The sequence below is a fragment of the Abrus precatorius genome, unplaced genomic scaffold (genome assembly GCF_003935025.1).
Source record: "Abrus precatorius isolate BTA unplaced genomic scaffold, Abrus_2018 Scaffold9, whole genome shotgun sequence".
NCBI lineage: Eukaryota > Viridiplantae > Streptophyta > Magnoliopsida > Fabales > Fabaceae > Abrus > Abrus precatorius.
In genome coordinates, this window is record NW_020874439.1 from 32303349 (window position 1) to 32325193 (window position 21845).

General features: G+C 29.9%; 1 protein-coding gene across 1 annotated transcript; it reads right to left on the bottom strand.

The window, feature by feature from the left end:
- Positions 1–19082: 19082 nt before the first annotated feature.
- Positions 19083–21474, bottom strand: LOC113850458 (probable 2-oxoglutarate-dependent dioxygenase At3g111800). Its single transcript, XM_027481013.1, has 2 exons — positions 20612–21474; positions 19083–19582 (listed from the first exon to the last, which is right to left on the bottom strand). Exons 1-2 carry the CDS (start codon positions 21452–21454, stop codon positions 19334–19336), a joined length of 1092 nt encoding a protein of 363 aa, XP_027336814.1. The 5' UTR covers positions 21455–21474; the 3' UTR covers positions 19083–19333.
- Between the last annotated feature and the right edge of the window lie 371 nt (positions 21475–21845).

Consider the following 21845-nt stretch of genomic DNA (forward strand, 5'->3'; position numbering starts at 1 on the left):
TAAATGTAATTTAAGCCTTGGTCTATACTTGGTAGCCATTAAAATTGATTCTCCAACTAGTTAAAAAGAAAAGCACGATCGATCCTTGAACAAACCTATTATTTCGTATTCTTATTATATTTTATCTTTATCTAATTTTTATAAATTATCCATTCTTTTCTTGTCATTTTACCAAACGCACCCTCAAGTTCTAAAGATAAGAACTACGTCAACAAAGCCATTCTAATACGTAACAAATTTTATTTATCAATTAGTGATAGCTTTTTTATCGTATGTTTACAGTTTCTTATAACTTAAACTTATGTATACGATTAATGATATATAAAAAAAGGTATTCTTCAATCTGAAATGGCAAATAAATCAACCATGGCATCTGTAGTTTTGGGTGGTGCATATATTCTTCGAAGACTAAGAAGACTCAACAACCATACATTTATCCATGCATCAGAAATTGATTTGCATAAATCAGCTTGGAATCCAAGCAACGTAGTGGATTTACTGTGTAATAATATGCGGTGTTCCTTAAATGGATTTATATATCTCGATCAACCTTATCATCATTCATCAAATCGCCAAAACAAAGTGAGGATTTGGACTGAAATAGAAAACAGTACAGTGAGAGATAGAGAGCAATTTTTGGAGTATCATAAGATGAGCACCGAGAAGGAAAAAAAATCTCGCGGGCGCGTGCAGTTAAACCTCCATGACAAAGCATTTATTTTGATCGGAGAAAGTCGTAATAGTGTTACAAGCGACTCCTTCAACAACAAAGGAGATGGCAATCAGGATTTCTCTGCTTCAGACATTCTTTCTGTTTCACGTAGCAAGAAACAAATCCCGTCTGATTCAGACAGTAAAAAAGGTGGTTCTGTTTCACGCAACTTAGTTAAGAACAAAGGCAACAAGAACCGAGACTTGTCTACTTCAGATATTACCGATGCAGTTTTGCGCATCAGGAAACAAAGGGTATATCATACATATGATGATGACGATGACGACGACGACGACGACGACGACAATTTAGGCATGTGGAACCATATGCCACCTCCTGCCCAGAATAATGGATTCGGAAGTTTTCCCGGTGCTCCTCCTCGTAATCCTTTTTCTCTTCCTCTTCCTCTTCCTCGTCTTCCGAACATGCCTTCTCCTGGTATCCATTTCTCAACCAACTTCAATTCAAATGAAAATTGTTTTGATTCCTGTATATTGCATGGTTTGAATTGGTTATAGCAAGCCTTCTACTGCTTGAATTCTGCATGAGACGCACTCATGTGATGAAATTGATATTAGATTATTGAATGAATATTTGCGTGTGACACATAGGTTGATTCATTACATGGTTGAGTTTTGTGGTTGCAGAAATGCCAAGGCAAATTATGTGTATGGGTTGTGGGTTCCTTTTGTTTTACATAAGGGGAGTAACCAGTGTTGGTTGTCCACGGTGTTTACTAAGAACACCTGTTCCTTCATCTGGTAAGCATGTTTCCTGTTTCTATTAGTAAAAAGAAAATTATTAACATGGCACTTTTCATGATTGTATAGTGAAATTAGTGATCTTTAAGATTGATATTAACAAAATTGAAATAAGTGTGATAAATTAAACTTTTACACCTACAGGAATGGAAATGCGTCAATCTCTTTGCGGAGCGTGTGGAACATTGCTAACTTACCCACAAGGAACTTCAATGCTCAAATGTTTCTTCTGTCTCAATGTCACCTTTGTATAGGATGTCTCAGTATTTCGACAATCTTACTTATGTTATTTCCAAATGTACAAATTTATTATTTTTCTTGATAATAATGGATCTTGCTAATTAGATTTAAGCTCGTCAATCACTTTTTTTCTTCTTCTTAACCACTATACTTAATTTGTGTGCCCTTTCTCGATGGGGTTTCATTATGATTAACTACTGTTTTGTCTAAGTTGGTTTCCTTTGTCAACTCAAATTTCAAAATAAAAACATTTTAAGAAAATCAATCAAGGAAAGAGTGCTAATTTTAAAACTCTTATAGCAATAATTAATCCGTGAATATTTTATTTCACAGCAATATTAAGAGAATTAATAATTAAGTTTGTTAATGTTCCTATGAATTAACTAAAAAAACGAGAAGAAAGACACGTTTAGGATTTATTTGAAATGATTCATAGTTTTTTTTTTTCAAAACTTATTTAGAAGCATGCAGTTTTTAAAATTTATTTTCAGAATAGGTTTTAAATACAAAAAAAAAAAAACATTTGTGAAAAGAGTTTTAAAAATATTTTTTAGATATAGAACATCAACATTTATTAACTGTATGTTGTAGTTAAAAAAGTATTTAATTTATTTAGAGTAACTGTTCACTCTAGTCTCTGTAACATGTATGGTCAGTTAAATAAATTTTTAAAATTATAAATTTAAAAATTTAGTTTTAAAAATTAACAAACATTGATTATTTTAGTTTTTTATATTAAATACATTAAAAATAGAAAATATAATATTAATTTGTCTGTTAAATAACATGTAAACATTCACATGGATCTAAACGACATCATTTTTGTGTGTCCTTGGAAAACATCGAATTTTTTCTTCATCACTTTCACAACTTCACAAGTATTAACCCGATAGTTCATCAAAAGTCTAGAAAGTAGTCCTTAAACTAGTCAGACTTGCTTGAATCGATACGCTTACTATACTTTTTCATTCTATTTTCCATTTTATTCAATTGATTTTGTTGCAGATCTTAAGGAAATACCATATTCATCGGAACTTGAGCCAAAAGAGATAAGCTCGAGATGGCCAAAATACTGACTAATGTTTATGGCTGTAACATGACATCTAAGATAGGAAAATTGAGTGACAAAGCATTCCAATGTCACTACAAATTCTCTACCCACTCGTGCTTTACCTCCTTCTACCAGTATAAAGACGTTGAGCCAACATTTTCTATGTTCTTGGAGTCATGAGTCAATTTATGCAAAAACCAATAACGATATATATATGTAGATGTTGCATATAGAATTCTCATAAATTTTAAGAGTCCACCTAGAAAAGATCTTCTTTTTCTATCTTTCGGTCCCCTTTAGATGATAGGAGACAATGATGTAGATTGGGCAGAGATGCGCTAGACAAAGAATTCATCACTGAAAATACATATTATTATTGGAGTCTTATCGTAGATGAGAAGAAGTAATAGTTTGAAGTACTTGATTAAGGAAAATATGCAAGCTAGAAATATGTTTGCTTCTATTTCATCTATTTATATATTAAATTTAAAGAAGATCTCAATCTATAATAAAGAAACAATAGTAGTTCGTTATTTTGTAGACTTTATCATATTTAGTTAGAAAAGAAGAGTTTAGATAATATTTTCAAAGTGTCTCTCAACGGAGAATCCAAACTATTTAAGAAGAATCATAGCAATTCTTCAATCCTAATGAAGTAGTTCCTTCATAATCTAATGGAACGCCACTTTTTGTTCTTCACTCTTAATATTTTATTTTTTATTACTTACTCAAAATGCTTTAGCTTAATGAAATCATGAATGCAACGAAAGAAAAAATTGAATGTTTAAATTAAAGTACAAAAATAACATTATTTGAATTTATGTGAATATTTATATATTACTTGATGTGACACATTAGTATTCTATTATCTATTTTTAACGTTTATTAATGACATAGATTAAAGTGATCAATATTTATTAATTTTAAAAATTAAAATTTTAAGTTTACAATTTTGAGTACTAACTTTAGTGACATTACATATTTTAAGAACTAAAATGAAAGTTTATCTATTTATTTATTTAAAAATATGATCAGATTTAAAAATAAAAGACTTTTTTTTTGTTTTCATATTTTTAAAACTACAATTTTGAAAATAATTTATAAATATGTAGAAAACAATTATCCTAACATGGTTTATGGTATTTTCTTTTTTCAATGCCATAGTGCTGCTTTAGGTACAAACTCTCAAATGCTGAATGTACGTTGATGTAATAAGGGAAATATTCATGACCATAGTGCTGCTTTCTCGTTGTTTAGGAAAAATCCCAGAAGTTTTTAAATGAACAATGGAAAACAAGATTGGAAAGTGCTCTTTGCACGAAGAATACAGAAAACTATATTTAATTATTTATCATTTGCTTCATTTTTTTCTCCTTCCCACTGTCTCTCTGCGGATGATTTTTCTTCAATTTTTTTTGACACAACTATCATTCTCCACCGGCCATTGAGAAAATCTCAGAATCTGATGCCAATCTTCTCTCAGGTAATCAATCATCTACAGAAATTGTAATGATCATTGGACCATCCTTTTTCCTTGGATAGTTTTTCGTATTCCATTTTTAGTGCAAGTGTGAGACATATGCATACACAGGAAACATATCCAATCAGACTGCAACAAAAAGTTATTTTAATTTCAAGACATTAAAAAAATTATTTCTTTTCAAATAAAAATATCTTTAAAGTTAGCTTTTTGGTTATAGTGTGTGCAAGTAACTTTTTATAATAAATTATGACTGATTCCAACGTTTTTTTGCATTTTTTCAACTTTAAAAATTTGTATGACTTTAACGGTTACGTAAGACAGAGAAAAAATGACGATGTCATAACACACTACAACAAGGAAAAGCCCACATTTTGGACAATCTAACGGTAGGTTTCATTAGAGGTTTAGAAGTAATTAATCAGGAATATTTTAAATTTTCTTACTTTTTATGATCATATATTTCTTAAGTATAATTTTTTATATTTTTAAAAGAATAAATACATAAATTTTTATTTAATCATTATAAATATGATTAATTTTAGTTTTCAAATATGATTTTTTAATTTAATTTGAATATTTGTAAATTTAAAATTTTTAAAAATTCACTATTGTCATATAATAATTTACCGTGTATTTCATTATATTAATTTTTTAATATATACTAAAAGTTATATGTTAAGAAATATTAACCACATTAAATATTTTAAATGATTATAAAAAAATATAGATACAATATTTTTTATAATTTTGAAATAAATATTTTTATTATTAATAAAAATTTATATATAATTTTTAAACATGCATTAGACACACATTAAAAAATCATAATTATATTACATTAATAATTATTCAAAACGTGAAAGTAATATAACATATTTAGTTGTATATCATGTTATGAATAAGTAATAATAAAAATTAAAAAATTTACGAAAATTAAAATAAAAAATTTAAAAATTAAATTCACTTATGTTCATAGAGAGTAAAAATATATTATATTTATCTAACAATTTAAGAGAAGGTTTTTCCTTACTTAAAAAAATAAGCAGTGCTAGCTAGGGTAAGTATAAATACCTCAAGTGAAAGACAAAAGGTAAATAAGGAAAATGGCGCACACAATTATTATATGGACTTATCAACCATGGCAACTGTAGCAGTGCTTGCTGCATATATTCTTCAAGACTTGACTGTCCTATCTACGTGTCAGCATTGAACTTTGGCTTGCAAGAAAGGATATAATTAAATACATTTTATATTATTAAGATAATAAATTAATATATATTCATTTAAGACCTGTTTTCTAAAGTGCAATTTTATTAACTTCAATTTTTAAAGTTGAGATTATTAATATTTTTTACAAAATAATTGAAAGATAATAAGTAACATCAAAAGAATATTAATTAGCTTAGTTTGGAAGCGATGTAGTAGTGGATTGAGTGGAATCTTAATATACAGCAACATGCAGTGTTGATAATTAAGGGGAAAGATCAAAGTAGTAATAGAAAGAGTGATTGAGTAACGAGCATGGAGTTGAAAGATCCTCGGAGACGCAAACAAATGGACTTGCCTCACCCAATGATTATGACTATAAACCTTAATGTGCTTAATGCTCCTTCAACGACGGATTCATTCAAGAACGAAGGGAACGGTAACCAAGATTTCACTTCTTCAGACATTATTGGGAGCAGCAGAGGAAGAGAAAGGTTGTCTTACGAGGAAGAACGTGTCACTGTTTCTGGCAGAAGAAGAAGAAAGTGTTACTCTGAACCTGACTCATCGGGTAAGAGGAGTAGCATGCTTCTTGACCATTCTTTTTCCTATGCCGCCGGCGGAAGTATGGTTTGTCACAACACCACTCGCCGCCCTCCTTCTTCTGGTATGCACTTCTTTACAAACTCCAAACTCTTAACTTTATTATAAATTTCAATCCATTTTTTTAATTAATTGTTAGCTTAATCTTGTTAAATCAGTACTTCCAAAAGAGCTTATTTATATTAATTTCATTTGTTGTTTGATTATTGACTAGATCCCCCTGATTTGGACTCATCAGAACACTCAGATTCAGATGACGAGGACTCACGTGCGAGGAGGGAAAAGTATATTCATGTGTATCTAAAACACCTGAGATCAAAGAAATATGTGACAATTGTTCAAGGAATAAAGAAAGACTACAGCTATAGCAGAATACTCGACGACTTCATGATGGAGTTAAGCTGTGATGGTTATGTTGCCAGGGACGATGATTTTGGCAGGGTTTGTGTTTTCTTCCCCATAAGCAATATATTGTATATATGATGTAATTATTATATTAATTTTTGCAATCATAGGAGAAGAAAACACGATATATTTATCATCACATTTTTCTTTCTGTTTTTAATACGAATATATTATTTTAAATTATTAAAAAATATATGTGCACCATTGGATGCATCAAAATTTCTTGGCATGTAATCAATGAATTCATAATTAATGAAATGATAATTTTGTTGGATGCAGGTCATAAAACTTTATGGAGATCACGTAAGGGATGTTTGTACTTCCCTTGTCCAGGTAAGCAATTTATTGGCTTTGTTGCTACAAAGCAGTGTTATAATATTAATTTCTAAATTCATTTGTGTTGTGCTGTCACAAACAGATGGGCTATGTATCAAAGAGGGACTATATAAAGATTCATCGTTTGTAAGGGCTTACCAACAGTGTACAATTTAGCTTTAGCTTCATGTGTTCAATGTATAGTATATTTAGCTTATGAATCTGTATTCAAGCACTCAATCTCAGAAACATTCTGTTACCTAGCTATTTGGTACTCCTAAATATCTTTCTTTGAATAAACTCACTTTATTGTCAAAAGAATTAACCTAATTTTATATTGTAACTAATCTGCAGTTACATATAAGTAGCATGCATGGTGATTTACTGACCTATGTGATGCACTTAATATTATTATGTATAGAAAGGTTTGTAAACTTTTATATTTAATTTGCCAATCATATATTTTTATTTATAAGTGATTCTTGTTAAGGGTGAGTAAATATTAGAGTATAATCTTCACCACAAAAATAACGTAGGAGTGCGCAATATCATTGTGTTAAATTCATAACAGCTATGAAGAAATAATTTTAAAATAATAATTATTTATGTTATTAAGATATTATACGAAATATAAATATTTATGAATATAATCTAAATAATAATACACTTATGTGTTTAATTTGTTGTTGTTGTAATGCAAATATTTATCTTTTAATTTAAATATTAATATAATTTTTATGTAAAGTGTTTAACTCTTATGTGACATAAATATTTAATTTTTGTGATTTAGATATTAATATGATTTGATGGTAATATAAATTTTAATACTTTTAATGTAAATATCCATATATTTTAATTTAAATATTTCATTCTGATTTGATTTAAAAGTTTAGTTCTATAATTTAAATATTAATACACTTGCATATAAATTACCTATCCATTATATTTTGATTAAGTTATAAATATTTTTATTAAAAAAGTTAACCCAATAAACATAAATGTTAATATCATATATATATATAATTGAGATTACAATCCCATTTTTAAAATATATTTGCAAAACCATTAAATAATGTTTTATACTTTTAAAGTGAGTATATCAACATTAAATAACTTTTAATTTTGATACTTTATGTATGGATTTATAGTTCAAATTTATTTTTCGCGTATCTTATAAATTAAATAGTTTTATCATTAGACATATTTTCATATATATTTACCTCTATTATATATCTATCACTTATAACTCTTGAAAATGAAACAATTTTAGTTATTTTTATTTTTATTAATAGCGAAATACACTCTCAAAAGTAAAGAATGTGTTTTTTTTTTTTTTTTTGTAATATAGTATGTACAGTAGTATTTTTTCAATATTCAATATTTTCATAATAATATTGTAAAAATTAACATCTAATTTGATAAAATTCATTATTAATAACAAAAATTATTGAAGGTATTTTTAATTTTTAATGTTTGACCCTTAATTTTATTTAATTTTGACTAATATATATAGATGACATATTTAATTTAACATTTTTATGTGATAATGAGATGAATAAATTTTAATTATTAAATTTTAGTTTGTAAAATGAATACATTAAAAATAAAAATTAATTTATTAATGAATATAAAAAATAATTTTAAATGTAAAATTTAATTTTTCAATTAATTTGAGTATTATTTTGGTGGCTTTGATTTTTACAAATTTTGAAAGGCATTGACTTTGTTAAATGACTTAATAACAATTAAACATGTTTATTAAATTCATATTATGTCATTAATGACCTAAATTTTTATTTTTTTTATGTAAAATAAATAATTTAATTTTGAAATATTATTAGAAACCCACAAAATCTATTACGTAAAATTAAGAAGATTAAACCTAGGTCTATATGATCCCTATTTTTTGCAGTCTTAATGTTAATACCAAAAAAGTTTGATTGGTTTCAAAATTCGTCCCTTTTTATCAATTTTTAAAAGTCAATATGACTTTACCATATTGCGTAACGCAAAGAAAAGTTGACGTACGATGTCATATAACACAATTCAACTCTTATATACCTTTATATTTTACTTTTGAATATTTTTTTAATCTTTCTGTTTACTTTTACTGTATCAACATGGATTATATTTTCATTTCACTTTTTTTTTTCCTTTTCTTTCTATACACCTCTTTTCCCACATAATCTGCACCCATATTAATTTTTCAACAACAATAATAATTTTCACATTTTTTTCTCTTACATTTCATTTTCATCCACTTTTCCCTTTTATTTCTCCCTATCGTTTTTGTATTACATTATCAATCAAATCATTTACTCTTTTCTTTCAATTTTTTTTCCATACACTCCAACAACACTCCCTTAAAAAAGTATTAACCATATAAGAACAAAAGAGTATACATTGTCTTGTTTCTTGTTTCCCAACCTTATTACTTGATTCAAGAATTCTACAAAGAGAGTCATCACCCATAGTGTGAACCCACTTAAACTGAATAATGTTAATTAAAATTTTATAATTTTCAATTATAAAGTTAAATTAAATGTTCGAGAAATCCGATGCGGGGAAGTATAAATGTCAATATTTGAAAACAACAAATTAAGCAAAAAGATGAAAAAAGGCACACACAAAATTGGATGGATATAAACTGTGCATGACAACTTTAGCAGTGGGGTGCTGCATATATTCTTCATCAAAGACTTAACAACCCAATCTAAGTGCAAGTGATTGAATAGCATACAAAATTATCAATAATTAGCTTGGTTTGCAAGCGACGTAGCATCCGATTCTCAATTTACAGTAACATGCATGGAGTGTTCATACGATTGATAAATAGGAGGAAATTAACATGGATAAAGAAAAGTAGCAATAAAAGAGAAACGAAGCACAAATAATTATAGGGGATGGAGTGGAAAGATTCTCCAAGACACTTGAAAATTGCACCGTGTCTTATGAGTATAGCAGGATGCCACTTTAATTGGGTTAATGATGATTCAACGAGGGACTCATTCAACAACAAAGGCACCGGGAATCAAGATTTCTCTCGTGCAAGAATTGAAGCTCCTAGTGTTGCCCTCGTTCCTGGCAGGGATACCATGACTGTTGAGGATTCTTTTTACTTTCGCAGAGAGAAGAAGGGTTACGAATATTATTATCCCCGTCCTCCTTCTCTGGCCACCCGCCGCCGTCGATTAGGTATCCATTTCTCAACAAACTCTAACTTGATTTTGAATTTCAGTTCCTTTTTGTTTATTAATTACTAGGATAATATTGCTAAATGACCTCAACAAGAGCTCACATCACATGTAAGGCAATTACACTAAAAGCATTGGTTAAAATATCCAATTAATAAACATTTCTTTCAAGGTTGTTTTATAAGAAAAAGAAAATTACTTTCAAATACTTAACCAGCTTCTTTAACAACACCCTACTTGTAAATATATTTTAGACAATAGTTTATTATCGATTACTAATGTGGTTTAATAATTAATTGAATATATCCCTCTTATTCGGACTCATCAGATGACGAGGAGTCAGGTGCGAGGAGGACTGAGTATGTTCATGTGTATTTAAGACATCTAACATATTCAGAGAATCATATAACAATTGTTCAAGGATTAAAGAAAGAAAGCTATAGCAATTTACTCGACGTGCTCAGGATGGAATTCTACTGTGATGGTTATGTTTGCCAGGACGAAGATTTCGGCAGGGTTTGTGTTTTTGTGTTTTGTTCTCCATATGCAATATATTGTATGATATAGTTATTATACTTTTGCAATCACATGAGAAGAAAATAACATGATATTTATCATATAGGGGCATTTTTCATTTTTTATGTGATTTTGAACATGTGTATCATTGGGTGCATCAGAATTTCTTAGCATCTGTTATCAACGAACGCCTAATTATTAATTGAATGATAATTTTGCATGGATGCAGGTCATAAAACTTTATGGAGATCGAGTAAGTGATGTTTGTAATTTCCTTGTCCGAGTAAGCAATTGTTTATTGCCTTTGTTTCTCTTTCCACAAATCAGTTTTACACATTATTTCTAAGCTCCTTTCTCTTGTGCTGTTTCAAACAGAAGGGCATAGTACAAAGGAGGGACTATATCAAGATTCATCGTTTGTAAGGCCTAACCAACAATGAGGAATTTAGCTTCACGTTCAATGTATATATACTAGTACCTTATAAATCTGAATTCAAGTTCAGCTTCAGCAAGATTCTGTCACTTTTTGGGAGGATCATTTCCTGGTTCATGTTGTAGGATTATATTTCTGCTCCTAAACATCTCTACGTATGAATAAACTCACTTTATTGTTAATTAATATATTAATAAATGATATAATAAAGAACTATTATTGAATTATATAACTACAAACAAATAAATTGCACAAAATTTTACAGACATGATTGTAACAGTAATATTACAAGAAAATTAACAGAATATATATATATATATATATGACATTTCAAGTAAAAGGACTTTATTATTATAAGAAGTGAGAGAAAAGAAAAGAATTAATTGGTAAGAGAGAAGAAAATTCCTCTTACTTGAAATGTCTCTCATATATATATATATATATAAAGATAACAATCTTGATAAAAAGCTAAGAAAAAAAAAAGAAAAAAGTGAAAGTGTAAAAAAAATTGATAGAATAAAATTATAGGGATTAAAAATAAACTTTTATAGTTTCAAAGGAATTAAAAATATATTTAACCTTTTTATTAATTAAATTAATAATTGAGGATACGTGACTAATAGTTACATAAATTCTGTTAGTTACGAATTTTTTATTTAAGAGATAACTCATATTAAATAAAAATATATAATAATTATAAAAAATTAATTAAAAATATTCAATTTTATCATAAATTATAAATCATAAATCATAAATTTATAGTAGTTGCTTTTTTTATAAATTTAAACCAAAAAATTAATTAAAAAATTTTAAATAACATTAAATCTTTTCAAATTTTGATTGACCCTAAAATTTGTCGATTTTTTGTACTTCTTGAGAACTAATATATATGACGTTACCCCCGCGTTTTACGTCACTGAATGAGAAGTTGAAGATATGATATAACAAGATAAAATCAAAAAACAACCTTTTGCCATCTATACAATGGTTTGTTGCACTGTAAATTCACGCAATTTCAAACAATTTTTTTAAAGTTATGTTTGGAAGTTCATTTTTTGAGAAAAGCAAAAGAAGAGAAAAACTTATGTAACATTTAGCTATATTTGAAAGTTTTAAAATAAAATGAAAAGAGTTTATATAAATCTTCTTAATCTTGTATATTTATTCTTTCAATTTAAAAATTTTTAAATTAATCATTTTCCCTCATACTTTTATTCTTCTTCTTTTTTCAAATTCTTCTCTTTTTTCTTTAAATTCTTAAACAAAACCTAAAAAATTTTCTTTTACACATTTTATAATAATAATAATATGATGATTAATTTTGTTGATTTAATTAATAAATTAAATATAGATGTTAAAAATTAAAAAAAATCTTACAGTTAAGTAAAATATTATAATTAAAAAAAGTGTACTTGCTATGCTACTCATGAATTTGAGAGAACATTTAATATTATCTTTAAAATGGAGATTGTGATTTCTCAATTACTTTAAATTAAACAATATTATTTTTCAAATAAATTATTAATTTCACTATTTATTAATACAAATTTAACGATAATAATTGTTTTACATGAACATAAAATACCCACCCTCTTAATAGAAATTGCTTTAAAAAAAATACACAAGTTCAAACCTAAAATTTTTTTTAACAAAAAATTAATTTTAAACCTAAATCCTTCGACTAGAAATAAAAAACTAATAATACTTCTTTTATAAGTTAAACACGTAAGAGAGTCTAATCTAAGATACTGGTCTTTTAGTTTAAACTAAAAATATTTTTTTAAAAAAATTCTATTTAAGTTAGACAGATCATGTAGATGATAAATTATTTTTTTCAAGTAGTTAACACAATTGGGTAAAGTGAAATTCGAGACTAAGCTTTAACAACATTCACGTGGTAAGAGACCAGTATGAAAACTAGTTTATTAGAAGAAGAATTTCAAGACAAGTATCAAAGTGAGTATATATCTTATTCCACAGATTCATGACAACTTCAATAAACAATTCCGACAGGTTAGGAAAAGTGAAGAATAAGCAGCAAACACCCGTAGTGTTGCACAAGCGTTTGGATAAATCAGCTTGGCAACTGTAGCAGTTAGTGGATGCAGCATATATTCTACCGGAAGCGGTTGAAGTTTGGTTTGCAGAAAAGAATATAAATAATTAGCTTAATTTCCAAGCTAAGTGGAACTTGATTCTTAATTTACATTTAACATGATAATTAAGAGGAACCATAGTGGAGAGATGATAGAGTAAAACAGAAATTAAGCGATGGAGTAAGATGAGCACGGGGAGGAAACAACAACAACATGGTCGGGGGAAACCACGGTTAGACATCAACATTAATTGGGTCGAAGGTTCATTCAACAACGAAGGTGGCGGGAAGCAAGATTTCAGGTCTTCAGAGATTTTTGGGGGCAGCAGGAACCTGTCCTATGATGAGGATGATTCCGGCAGAAGGAACCAAAAATATTGGGATGTTAATTGGTTTAAATCTACTAAGAAAGGGTCATACGAATTAAACAACGGCAATGACTTGCAAGACTTTTCTTATAAAAACGTTGACGGGCCTGGGAATAGCTGGGACCAAAGGTTGTCTTATGAGGATAAGTGGAACCGAAGATACTATGAACATGAGTTAGCCAGGAGGAATAGCATGAATGTTGATAACCCTTTTTACTATGATGTTGGTAGAGACACAAGGGGTTTCAGACATTCCCCTCCTCCTTCTCCTCCGCGCTCTCTTCCTTTTCCTCCTTCTCTTCCTCCTCCTCCTCCTCGCGCCGCCGCCACGCGCTGCCCTTCTGGTATTCATTTCTTACCAAACTCTTAATCATAAATTTCAATACTTTTTAGTTAATCATAAATTTCAATTTCTGTTACGGGTTTTGATTACTGAATAGATCTTTACGAAGAGGATTCAGAAGACTCGAACTCAGATGTTGATGAGGAGTCATATGATTGGATGAAAAAGTATGTTAATGTGTATTTAGAATATCTAAGTTCAAATGCATCTGTAACAATTGTTCAAGGATTAAAGCCAGACTACGACTATCGCATAATACTCGGCGACCTCATCAAAGAATTACGCTGTCGAGGTCAAATTGTCTGCCACGCAGATTTTGGCAAGGTTTGTCTTTTGCTTTTGCATAAGAATGATGTAGTTATGATGAGTGGGAAAAAAAATAATGTGTTTTTCTAATCACAGTTAATACTGTTTAGTAATTGAAATTAGAGGTTAATATAATAAAAAAGATGAATTTTCATTTGAAATAAATATATTTAATTTAATAGAATTTTAAAATATAATTATATAAATTTAATATATTAATAAAAAAATACTAGTAACACACTCTTTATTATTGACTAAAAATTTATTAAAAACTAAAAAATATACTTAAAAACTATTAATTGTTACCACTTAAAGGCTGATTAAATGACAGATTTGTATGGATGCAGGTCATAAAACTCTATGGAGATCACGTAAGGGATGTTTGTAATTTGCTTTTGAAAGTAAGCAAATTGTTGAGTGTAATATGTTAACGTTGTTAGTCTTGCAACAAAACAGTTTCATAATATATTTATACATTTTTGTGTCACAAACAGAGCGGCTATGTACCAAAGAGGAAGCATATCAAGATTTCGTTTGTAAGGCCTAACAAAAAGTGAGGAATTTGCTTCATTTTCAATGGATAACAGTAGCTTTTAATCGGAATTCAAGCAATCAGATTCTGATACCCAGTTCGAATGGTTGTTGGCTGAGTTATGTGGTAGAATATGTTTTATTTCCATTTCTAAACATTTATCTTTTTGAATAAATCCACTAAAGAATGATCCACTTGTATCTTACAAATTCAAATTTTCTTGAATGGAGATATTTTTTAGAATTTTTTTATTAAATTGTGTGATTTATTCTTTACTTAATATTTTTTTATTGATCTGTAATACTATTTCTTAAGTTTATTTAATTTAATTTTTTAATTTTATAATATTGACATACCATATTAAATAAAAAAAATATGTTATTTTTAAATTATAATGTTAAACTAATTATAAATTATAAGATAGATGAGAGGGAGAGATAGAATGCAAAATGAAAAAGAAGTAAAATTAAAAGCTTTTATAGGTGGTATATGATAAAAATGGAAGAAAAATAAAATAAAATAAAATATCTACAAAGAAAAGTGGGTATATGAATCAGAAATTTTATCTATACAGAACAGAAAAAATTGGCAGATAACACAAGTGGGTATATGAAGCAGGCTTTTAACGACCTCACAATTTGGGGAGATGCCATTCGTTTATCATCAAGTCTGCTTACTCAAGCTTTAGAACAAACCGAATCTGAAATCTAAAAGGCCATCAAAACTAAGTGCATATGAAATATAGGATATAACAGAGAAAATGAAAAACAACACGAGTCCAAGGTTAACCCATGAATATCTCACCCTAACCCACATATTAAGGGCTAAATAATCTAAGGCCTAGTTAATTTTTTTTAACAAATATAGAAACAGGGCTAGATGAATTATTTCTGAGTTGGGTACGGCTAGTCCCAAGGCTTTTAAGAGCTCTATCTAAGAGTGGGTGCTAAGTATATTCTTCGAGACTTAAGAACCCAATCCACGTGGAAGCGATTAAAGTATTGGAATGCATAAAAGAATATTAATTAGCTTGGATTTGAAGCGACATATAGTGATGGATTCTCAACTTAGAGCTACATGTGGTGTTCATAATTATAAAAGGAAACATGAAAATACAAATGAATTAATACACGGGAGATAATATGGAGTCCAAGAAAAAGTACAAACCAAGGGAATGGAGTAAGATGAACATGGAGTGGAAAGATCCTCGAAGTGAGCAAGTGCGAATGGTTACCAATTATAACTACAATGTATTTTATGATAATTCTACAACTGGGTCATTCAACAACAAAGGTAGCGGAAAACAAGATTTCACTTCTGCGGACATTCATGGGAATAGCGATGAGCTAACGTTGTCTGATGACGAAGATTCTGGCAGGAGGAGACAAATATGGGACCCTAATTGGGCTGTTAATTTTACTTCTAAGAGGGACTCATTCAACAGAAAAAGCAATATCAAGCAAGATTTTGAAGACCCTTTCATTGCTTCAGATAGAATTAGAACGAGTCAAAGATACAACTTTGATGATGACCCATCAAGGTTGAGACACAACATCAATGTTGATGACCCTTTTTACTATGGTAGAGATACAAGATTAAGATATCATCCTCCTCCTCCTCCTCCTCCACCTCCTCCACCTTCTTTTTATCATCACAATGCCACTCATCGCCCTCATTCCGGTATTAATTTCTCAATAAACTCCAACCCTTTAATAGATTTAATTGCATTTTTAGTCCTTATATGTGATTTTAATTATTTATGTTTAATTTCTCTATTTTTTTAATTGTTAAAACTTCAACTCTTAACTCCAACACATTTTCCTTAATATTTGATTATTCATTACTGATGTGATTTCATAATTGAATAGATCCCTACGATGAGGATGAGAACCCGTATACTAGAGTGAAGAAGTACGTTCATGTGTACTTAGAACATTTAAGTTCGAGGACATGTGTCACAATTGTCCAAGGATTAAAGCAAGATTACAACTACACCAGAATACTCGACGACCTCAAAATAGAGTTCCACTGTGATGGTTATATTGTCTGCGACGCAGATTTTGGCAGGGTTTGTTTTTCTTCTGCATAAAAAATGTATAATGTAATTATTATATTTTTGTAAAAATATATATTTAATTTCAATAATTTCATTTCTGTATTAAAAATTCATAAATAAAATTCAGTTATAAGAATGCATATATATTAGTATCTTAATCAAAGAATGCCTAATTAAATGAGAATTTTGTATGGGTATTGAGTGCATGCAGGTCATACAACTCTACGGAAATCACGTAAGGGATGTTTCTACTTACCTTGTGCGAGTAAGCAATTTTTTTACTTTAATATATTGCCTTTGTTGCTCTTGCTTCAAAGCAGTAGTATACACATTCCAATCTTATATATATATATATATATATATATATTGATTTTATTTCTAAAATTCTGTGTTGTGCTGTTACAAACAGAGGGGCATGGTACGAAGCAGGGAGTTTATCAAGTTTCATCGTTTGTAAGTTCCAAACGAACAGTGAGCAATTTAGCTTCGTGGTCAACGTATGGCAGTGGCATATAAATCTGAATTCAAGAGCTACCTTTCCTATTTGGGATATAGTTATTTTCATACATTAAGAATGTATTTAGCAAAATTAGAAAGTAAACTAATAGAAAATTAAGAAGTTACTTAGAAGTAGAAAATTGATAACTAACTTGTTGAAAATCCAATTATAAACCATTTGTACATAAGAAAAGATTTTGTTAAGAGAAGGTGAAGCTCATTTGACCTGACCAATTTTATTTTATTTTTGGTCTTCTAATATGATGGTTTTTACATCTTAAAATATGTTAATATTCAATTAGGGTGGTTTAAGAATCGATGTAATTTAACTTTTTAAGCCACTAAATTAATAAAAAAAATTACATTTTTATAAGCAATTTGGTTTGCTTTTTAATTTTCATGTTCAAAATTAAACTAAAGTATTAACTGTGTAGCATATATGTAAGTATTATATTCTATACAACCTAGTGAGTATTGGAAGGATTCTCTACACGTATGCTATAAAAATATACCGTTCTCATTAAGAGGAAACGTCATAGTAATAAAAATAAGAAGAAGAAGAAGAAGATCGAGGACACTAAGTGATCAATTTCAAACATTCATGTATCAGTATTTTAATTTTATAATATTACATACCATATTAAATTTAAATATTTTAATTTTAAACTATAATTTAAAATCATTATAGATTATAAGATAGATGAGAGGGAGAGAGAGAATGCAAAATGGAAAAGAAGTAAAGCTAAAGGATTTTGTAGGTGGTATGATAAGAATGAAAGAAAAGATTTATAAGGAAAAGTGAGAATATGAATCAGAAATTTTATCTATGCAAAACAGAAAAATTGACGATAACATAACAACAAGAGTTAGCAGTTTGGTTAGGGTGTTAATAGAAATTGACTACGATCTTAAATGAATTTTGGTTTTAGTGTCAGTAATTGGAATTCTAAAGTTATATATCAATTAGAAGAGTTTTTTTCTTAACTACTACGTACCCAATCTGAATTGGTGATAGAAAATAAAACAAAACAAACCATTCATGAATAAATTAGCCATGACTTTGTGCTGCATGCATGTATAAAAGACTTCAACGCTATACGTGTCCATGGGGGCAGAACTATTTTACATAAAATATTATTAGCTTGGTTTCCAATTAGGGATCATTTTTAGATTCTCATTAACTTAATAAAGTATGTGCATTTGGATATGGAGAAAACATCGAACTCTGTATCTTGAGAAAAACTTTAAACCTTGTACTTTGAAGAAAAAAATAACAAGTAGCACTTATGATAAACCTCTTTAGAGGAACGACTAGAGAGTAGAGGGCTTATGGTGCCTTTTTAGTTGAAAAAGTATAGTGATGTCCTTTGAATGTTGGACGACTGAGCTTGTCAATATAAATATATAAATACTTTAATGATTAATGCAAATAAAAATATGTTTTTATTTCCTATAATTAGATTTAAAAATTATAAGTGGTTCTTTTTATACATTAAAAAAAAGATTGAAAGGAGTACTTATTTCTAAATTTGTTCGTGTTGTGCTGATACAAACAGAAGGGGGTAGTACTAAGAAGGGAGTTTATCAAGATTCATCGTTTGTAATCTTCGTAAAAGTGAGCTAATGTTGATTGCTTTTGTGCTCTGGGCCATTAAAATAACATTTATGGACTTTAAAAAAAAATAAAGAAATAAAAAAAATTATAACCTCAAATATAAAAAACTCTATATTCTCTTAAGTTTGAAGGAAGTAGAACTCAATATTTGAAACCTCAGTCTGAAAAAAATGAAACCCATTCTATGAACTTTTGGAACAATATAAGTAATTCTTTACTCGAATATAATGTGATAATTGTTGTTACTGTTATTAAAAGTTACAATTTTAGTTAAAATTCAGTTTTTAGCCATAAAAAATTTCAGTTGTCCACACATAGTTGGATATAAACCAATTGACGATGTGGAAATCATTGAATTCAGTTCTCTCGCATACCAAGAAAATATCTTGATGATCATTTCAACATCTGGAAAGCTTAGCCATCAAACTGGTGGAAAGCACTTACCCCATCCATTAATTTCTAGGTACATTGAATCAATATATTGATTATTGTCAACCTGACCTTTTGCATGATAAAGTAATTTTACTTCCTTTTACCCAAAAGATTACAAGGCTAAATCAAACAAGGTGCAGCCGAAGGCCAGGAGAAAAAACACACTAACCTAAGAATCCAGCACAAGTGCATCAATATTTCGTTTTCCTTCAGGGCCCTTGGTATACCATGATAACACATAGTCTCCATAGACAACATCTCGGTATTTGGCTGGTGATGACTCATTGATCAGTTCAGAAGCTGGAGAGATCTTCACTGTCTTAGCTGGATCATGAAATGTTGCCACAGAGAGCCTTGCTCTATCAGGATTAGTAATTGCCCTATGCTCACAGCTCCTGTACTTTCCATTTGTTATAATCTGGTGCCAAAAGAAATTTCCATTAGAGGAAGAGCTGCATCATATTTATTTCTTGTTCAAATTAAAATCCAAATTAATTCAACTTCGTTAACAACTTTATTTTCATGAATGAACGACTTATCAGGAATGCATATAGAAATCACAAATCATAAGAATCCAAATCTAAAATAAGCTGCCACATTAGAGAATACCGAATACCATATTTACAAGTAAAATGACAGTAAATAATGCTTAGAATACAGACAAAACATTGTTCTCCATAACAGAGGTGTAGTAATGGTGCCAATTTAGCCACTTATGAATAATGAGGGACTGCCACATTTACCAGTTCTAATAACCGTTATACAAAAAACACTATCTCTTATCCACTCATATCTGTGCTCCCTAGTCCCTACCATTCACCTTGACCTTGAAGAGTTGAAGTGATTGCATATACATTACAGTAAATTATATATTTTACCCCCATCGAATTTATTGTCCATATCAAATTTAAATACCCCATAAAAACCAATATTTGTCTCCCCTTATAAAACCAATACTTTTCACCCCCTTGAATCCCCCTCTCTTGAAGACTCAAAAACACTGCAACTGTTATCAATTCAGTTAAAACAAGTCACGAGTATTCTTTTTCAAAAGAACTCATGATAAATTATATTCATGACATATATTTGTAGGTGTGTTTCAAAAACACGTTAAAAAATCTATGTGGATTCAACACAGAATTTACAAGTTGTAGCATGAGGTAAATATAAATTCATACCCATTCAAATGCAAATCCAAACATGCCATTAGATTTGCTCCCATAAGCCCATTTGGCCACGCTCTAAAATCTAAATTTTATAAGAAAAATATTTCCCGAAAAGTTCTTAAACATGCTCTACTGAATCAAAAAGCTGCTGTTTTTCACTCTCAAAAATGCACTTAGATAAATACCAACACAAAAGAGATTCTCTGAAGCGCTTACTTCATAGGGAAAAAAAAAACACAACACAGAATGCTAAAATCACACACTGAACTGATTTGATATACCTCAGTTTGATCAGCCAAGAGAACAAGAACAGCATCTGACAAGGGCTGAACAGTGACCCACTTGTCACCGCCACTCTTGAGAACCTGAAGACCACCCACATCGTCTTGAATCAAAAGGGTAATGGCACCCATATCAGAGTGTGATTGCAAACCAAGCGTTAGATCCGGTTGAGGACACGGAGGGTAATAGCTGATAGTAATGTTCTGATAAAATTCCCCAACACCATCTTCAATGCACGACGATCGCAACCCAACACTCTCCGATATCAAAGCTAGCAACTTTTGTGCCAGAACCTTCATCTCATCGCCGTACCTCGCCACCGTTTCCCGGTAATCGGACGGAAAATCGGGCCACCGATTGGTGTTCCGGCGAGAAAGGGGAAAAGTGTGGTGGTCGAAGTAATCCCTCCAATCGAGGACCTGCGCGACGGCGTCGTTTCGTTCCTGATCGGAACTCACCAGCATCTTGCTGCCGTACCCCTCCGATGCGGCGGCGCCGGCAGGGCAAGAGAATCGGAGCTTCTCGTTCATGGGGCAGTCGTTGAAGAAGGTGAGGCCCACGCGCCGGACGGCGTCGAGGAGAGACTTCGGAACGCCGTGGTTGGTGACGTGGAAGGCGCCCCAGTCACGGCAGGCCCGAGCGATGGCTTGTCGGGTCGAATCGCGGTAATTCGGGTCGAAGGAGAAGAGATCGATGACCGGAATTGTAGAATTTGGGTCGGGTGGGTCATCGGAAACGGGTCGGTTCTGAAGGGGTTGGATGTATTGGGGTGGAACTCGAAAGAGACCCGATTGGGCTATGGATTGTACCCTAATGGGTTCGCTGTCACCGGCGACTTGCATTGATGAAACTGAGTTTATCAAATCATAATGGTAAGGCGCTGTCTACGGTTTGGTATATAATAAACTTTTTTCAGATCAATTTTGATTAGTATTTTTGATTGAGCAAGTATTCATTTCTTGAAAAAATTTGCTTAATCCAATTCATTTCTTAGAAATAAAATATTACATAAATCTTTGAAAGTATTAATAAGATTTATTTTATTTTTTCATTTATTAAATATAAGAATTATTGTGTCTCAAATTTTGAGGTGCCAAAATTATAAAAAAAAGAAAGTGAATACTTAAATTGTTTTTTATCGTATATAGGAGACAACTTTTTTAATCTTTGAAATAAGATGAGTTGCACTTGAACCTCATGATCTAGCTCACATCACATTCTGGTTGTACTTAT